Source organism: Phocoena sinus, chromosome 1, assembly GCF_008692025.1.
Source record: "Phocoena sinus isolate mPhoSin1 chromosome 1, mPhoSin1.pri, whole genome shotgun sequence".
Lineage (NCBI taxonomy): Eukaryota > Metazoa > Chordata > Mammalia > Artiodactyla > Phocoenidae > Phocoena > Phocoena sinus.
This window is the reverse complement of record NC_045763.1, coordinates 176,951,740-176,957,739: the sequence shown is the minus strand read 5'-3', so window position 1 is coordinate 176,957,739 and position 6,000 is coordinate 176,951,740. Positions and strand designations below refer to the sequence as shown.

Below are 6,000 nucleotides of genomic sequence, written 5' to 3'. Positions count from 1 at the left end.
GTAATGTAACCAGATTCTTTAAAAAAAAAATATTCATTTGGCCACACCAGGTCTTAGTTGCGGTGCTCGGGATCTTCATTGCCGCGTGCAGGATCTTTTAGTTGCGGCATGCGGCATCTAGTTCCCTGACCAGGGATCAAACCCTGGCCCCCTACATTGGGAGCGTGGAGTCTTAACCGCTGGACCACCAGGGAAGTCTCCAGATTCTTTATTGGCCAAATGAAGGCTGGCAAATCAGGGAAATTCTGATTTTGTACTGCTCCGTCACGGAAGTGAACAGTTTCAGGCATGGATCTTGGAAGCTCATGCCATTACCCTGCGGGGGAACTTAGAACCAAGAGAAGTAAAAAGGCCTGCTTTCCTCTTTACTTGGTTTCTTTCTTCATTTGAACAGCTTAGTTATGTGAATAATTTTGGTGCTTTGTCTCTTACATCATTTTACTTCTCATATTTAGCTGATCTTTAACACTCATGAAAGGCTTTAAAGCCAATGTTGCCGTATTTTCAGTAACAAGCTTGATTTTTACAAGGTTATATTAGAAAGGTTGATCTCAGGGTGGCTCTAAAGATGTGACCTGACCTCCTTTGACCTACGAAAGCATTAGAGATGGGAGTAGATCTTCCCTGCAGCTGTAATTTCTCGGTTCCGAGGATTGTCAATCCTCACTAAACAGGCCCATCAACTGACACCTCTTCTTCACCAGAGAGGAGATATTTCACCTTGTATCTGCCATATTCAGTTACCAGAAAAACCCACCCCAACCCACATCTGGACCAAATATTCAATAACATTATTTATCAAAATAAATTTATTAAAAGTATTCAAAGACCACTTCAAAGTTTAGCTGCCATCAGGACAGTTTTGGCACTCGTAATGGACATTGTCGTTTTCTACACAACAGCACTCATTCTATTACACACACAATACAATTCAAACAGACTGTTTCAGTTTTAGAGTTACGTGAGACAACAGTACTGATGATCTGTAGTCATAGGAACTTCAATACCCTTGCACATAGTAAACATGTGTTATCTAGTACTAAAGAAACTACAGCTAAACCACTATGTGGTAACAAGAACTGATTTAGGGAAAAATGTACAGCCAGCTCACTAAGGCCACATAACCCCAGACCTATTGATTGTAAATGCTTCTGGACCAATAGTGTTACATAGTTATCTTTCAGTCTCAAGCTCCTGCTTTTCCAGCATGAGACACGCCACGTTTAGACCACGCTTTCCCTGTGCTCCATCAGTTACGGAAGCTGTCCCAGTACCAGCTTCTCCTAGACGGCTACTGGCTTCCTGATTCACTACCCAACTCTGAATCAATAGTTCTGAGTGATGTTTCCTGAACACCCAGGCTGAATTCAAGGTCAGTCTTTTTGGCAGGTGACAGCCTTTCCCCTTAGGAAAAAAATGAAATGTCCTCTTTTCTGGGTTCCCTTTTTCATCTCAGGTAGCATGGGGCTCAGTGGTGATCTGTGGCTTTTTACACAAGTCCTGGTAGAATTCTGACTCCAAGAAACGGGGATAAGAGTTGTTCTCCATCAAGCTGTACACCCTTTTCTGGGCAGTTGTAAAGCAGCCACTTGTAGCCTCTTGTATGTTTTGGGCAATCAGAGTTTTGGTTTGAAAGTCTATGTTGATCTGAAATAAAACATAAAAAGTGGTTTATTCCATATTCAGAGTTAAGAGATTAATCTATTTAATATTTGAAAACAACAACAAAGAAACTATAATGTGTGATTAGCTTCACCGGCCAAGTCACTGGAGAAGTGTAATTAACTTCCCTGAAAGTAGAAGTAGGGGAAGAACATTTACCCCACTCCCCTTTTAATTTGAGGTCTCTTCAATTCTTTCCGTTTCACTTTGGTGCTGAGAATGTTTAAAATACGCTAAAACGAGGAAATTTTTATCTCCCCTTACCTCTTTTGGAGCTTCTTTTTCTATGAAGTCAGTATATATTTTCTTTGCTTTTGAGGACAGCTTTTGGGGTGACTTGGTTTTTTTGAAGTCTTCACAGGCCAGCCAGAATTCAATATTTTCTTCACAGAATTCAGATTTTAAAAAAGCCCTGAATGCAGCAAGACCATCTGGGGAGGTGGGGTGGGGGGGGGGTGGAGAAAGAAAGCATGCATACAGTGAACTGAGTGACCAAATAATCCCTTCTGTTTTTTCCTAGAACTCCCACTCCCCTGGCCCCATATTTTATTATTTCTAAATGATAGCAATTTTCTAGATTTCAGTCAACCTGTAACCCTCAGAATTTAGCTCTTTAAAGACTAAGATGCCAGTCAGCAAAACGCTTAAGTTGGCACACTACTACAAAAATATATAAATACTTAGCTTCGCTGTTAATTCAAATATTTATAGGGGAGCCATAAGTTCTCTGGGAATGACGTCTCTTGCACTGTTTGCAATGGAAACCTGACTCAACCTTAACAAAAAGCAACTGCCATTACAGTTTTGGGCTAATTTTTTTCCCACCTTGAGTGAAAAAGCCATGCATTTCCCTGGTTAATCACCAGGAAATAAAGGGAGAAGAATACGCCTCATGTCATGGGGATTGTAAAGTAAAATTCCCCTTGGGCAAGCTGCTCTTGCTGTGTGGACACAACGTTTCTAGTCTCCTGATACTTGAAATGGATCAAATTCAACAGGTTAACTTACATTTACTGGCTAGCAGCTCATCAAATGCTTCTGACCACAGCTGGGCTTCCTCGGGAGAAGGCCTGCAAGAGAAGTTCTGCGTATTAGCTCACGCATGTCAGAGGTTCCCTTTTCAGCTCAGCAGTGAGTTCATTCGCAAGTACAAGATTTTCAACTTACTTGGTGAAGGTTTGCTGTTTGCTTTTCTTGCTGGTTTTGGGCTTCCCAGGAGAGGAGGAATTTTGCAAGAAGTAGCTCAAACGGCTCTTCCAATCTTTCAATCTTAAAAAAAAGAAAAGAAAAAAAAAAGGATATTCACTTAGTGGCAACACTTGAAATCACCAATGCAGCTGAAGGCATTTTTACCAAATAAAGTTGCCCCCTGTGGCTACAAACCAAATAAGACAAAACAACTCTTCCTGTCAGTCTTACACCTTTAACATTTAAACCTAGCACCTATATACTAAACACACTAGTTTCATCCACTCATCTGAACATAATTACTAGTTTTAATTATTTAACAATTATAGGGTATTTTTATGAATCTAGTCTGCATAGTTCAAAAAGCAGATGTTATTTCTGGCCCACAGAAGGCAGCAGTTTTTCTGCAACGTTAATTACAATTCTGAGACATTTCACACTTGATGAAACCCACAGTGGAACTGCCCTGAACCAGCCTGTGCTCACTTCCCTTCTACCCTTCGAGCTGGAGGCTCTGGACCACCCTAGAAGCTGTGCATAATGAATGTATGTGTGTGAGATGGCCCGTCCTCCTCCCCCAAGTACAACACTCATTTTAAGAAGATGATGCAGAACAGTTATTTGTTCCACAGTCCTGAGTGGGTGAGATCTGCTGTTCAATTAAAAAAAAAGAAAAGATTTTAAAAGAATATATTAGGAATCAGCAAAAAATATCTACATCGCAGCAGTCGTGTAAAGCTGATCAAAATTTACAATGCAACGTACGAATGCCAGGGACGCGCTTCGGCCGCAGGATTCCCCGAAGTCATTTTCGATGCAGGGGGACAAAAAGCCAACCAGCATCTACCACTGCCTCTGCATCAAGAATTTTCTGCAGTTTCTAAACTCTACCCGAGAGTCCTTCGCTCACGTCACAAAATAAATACCCACACAGGTTTAAACCTTACTTAACAAATTAACCTTTTCCACATTTTTTTTTTCCTGCAGAGGTGCACGGTAGCCAGTTCCAAGCGCAAATGTACCGCGTTTGCAGCCGCCCAGGACAGCTGGGTCTGCAGGGGTGGCGCGGGGGAGAGAAAAAAGCCTTACTCACAGGGTTCGCTTCATCTTCTCCCGCTTCTCCTCGTTCTTGGGGCCGGTGCCTGCGCTCTTGTCCATGGGTCCGCAGTCGTGCTGGACAGCCAGGAACATAGCACTAGGCATTATCGTTTTCCGACTGAGGCTACTGCTCCGGCTGGCGGGGCGGGCGCCGCCATATTTATAGAAGGCGGAGGCGCGGGGGCGGGGCCTGACGATGTCCCTCCCGCCTCCAGCGGACGCCGATTGGCCAGCTGCAGCCGGGCACGGGGGCGAGGTCAGCGCCCGTCTGCGCAGTCACGGCTGCCAGCGAAGGGTCTGGAAGCGAGGGAGTGGGTGACGTCTGCGGCCCCGGCGTCGTGCGCACTCGGGCCAAACGCGGCGACCGGCTCGGGCCGGTGTGGGAGCTCAGAAGTTTCCCGCCGAGTGGTCGCCAGACACCTCTGTCGAGTTGTGGCGGCCGGGTGGGGTCGCAGGGCCGTGGAGGCAGGGAGCCAGGTCGGCTGCAGGCCCGGCCGGGGCGCTCGCCCTCCCCGTCCTTTTCAACATCCCCTCCCCTCCCCCACGCTCTGACCCCAAAGCGAGCGGCGATTGCCCAGCAGGTAAAGGTTGCTTGCTGGGATCCCGAATGCAATTACCTTATTTTGAATTAGGATGTGTTTCCCCCTTTTTGGAGCGCACGCCCTCTCCCCACGCCTCCTTTCTTGGTCTGCAACCTGAGGCCCTGGGGAGACCCTCATCCGTTCCTTTTTGCGACTCCGTTTAATTTGCGGAAGGAAACCGTGAATGGGAGGAAAGGTGACGGTCCAGAAGCAGGTGGTGTGAGTGACTTTGCGTTCTGCCTGGGCGTCTCGTAGCACGTTTGGGGATGAACGTTAGGGAAGGGACAGGAGAAAGTGCTTTCACTGGGTGTGCAGTTTTGATCACCAGCAGGCACGTGGCTGGGTCTGTCCGTGGGGTTGCAGACTGTCCCTCAGGAGTCCTTGGCTGCCTGTCCTTCCAGAACAGAAGGAAATCACAGACCTCCTTACTATGAGATAGAGGGAAACACCAAGACCTCGCAGCTGTCATACACCCGAATCAGTGTAAGAGTGCAAGGATGCAAGATTTCCTCCTGAGTCATTCTTAGTTGCCTTAGAATTTACCAGAACATTTAATTGGCAAAAAGGAGAGGTGGCGGTGGAGGGAGGGAGAAGTTAACAGCTTGCTTGAATAAGCTTAGTCTGTGAAGTCTTCAAAAATCATCTTGCTGTAGCACGAGTTAAACGGTTTGATTGGTAAGGACAGGTAGATAACCTCAACTCCAAAATGATTTGATATCAGATAACATGATTAGAACCGTACGGTGGAATATTCTAGTGGTTTTCCCTCAAGCGTCTAAGTAGACAGCGAGATTAACAGCAAGGTATTAGACTGCAAATATTCTCTCTGCTTTGCATTAGAACTGTTAAAAGAAAATGGGGACTAGTTTACCATATTCTTATGATGAGCTGCCAGTAGTTGGAGCTCCCAGTTTGACTTGGAGAGTAAAACCTGCAATTATTACTAAAGAGGACAGCCATGTACTCACTTATGGAAAGGAAAATCATTTAGATTTCAGTAATAAATACTTGAAAGCATGTTTGTGAAATGTAAGAATATAATTTTTCTCAAGCCTGTGTGCACTTCATCTCTGAAAGAACTTTGCATATTTCCTACAGCTATTTTCACTTTCTGATGATTCAGTACTTATTTATTAAATATGTGTAATATGCAGACACTTGCTTTTTCTTGCTAATTTAAACCTCAGTATGTTTTTCACTTAGAACCTTGGATGGTAGAATTCACTCATAGTGGAAAAGACAGGCGTTCTGACTCAGAGGCAGCAAGGAGAGAGAGCTGGGCTTGTGTCAGGATACGTAGTTAGAGTCTGAGCTTCACCAGTAAATGCTAAGTAACTGCTGGGGCAGTCGCATCCCACCTCCCTGAGCACCAGTTTCTCATCTCTATTAGGAGTAATGAATGTGTTTTTCTTGCCAGCCTCACTGTATATTATGGGAATATATTATGGAATATATGGGAATATATTATGGG

The 6,000-nt window shown here is 44.7% G+C and overlaps 2 protein-coding genes across 7 annotated transcripts in view; one reads left to right on the top strand and one right to left on the bottom strand.

Moving 5' to 3' along the window:
* Positions 1 to 791: 791 nt before the first annotated feature.
* On the bottom strand, positions 792 to 4,159 carry RGS2 (regulator of G protein signaling 2). The gene is made up of 5 exons (XM_032626453.1): positions 3,944 to 4,159; positions 2,830 to 2,931; positions 2,671 to 2,732; positions 1,927 to 2,093; positions 792 to 1,647 (listed from the first exon to the last, which is right to left on the bottom strand). The coding sequence occupies exons 1-5, from the start codon at positions 4,051 to 4,053 to the stop codon at positions 1,453 to 1,455; spliced, it is 636 nt and encodes a 211-aa protein (XP_032482344.1). The 5' UTR covers positions 4,054 to 4,159; the 3' UTR covers positions 792 to 1,452.
* A 599-nt stretch (positions 4,160 to 4,758) lies between these two features.
* Positions 4,759 to 6,000, top strand: part of LOC116750941 — a 300,839-nt gene continuing 299,597 nt past the window's right edge. For all 6 annotated transcript variants that reach the window (XR_004349173.1, XR_004349179.1, XR_004349177.1 and 3 more), the window contains exon 1: positions 4,759 to 5,012. The gene's annotated coding sequence lies outside the window, so the exon portion shown is untranslated. The remainder of the gene's footprint in view (positions 5,013 to 6,000) is intronic.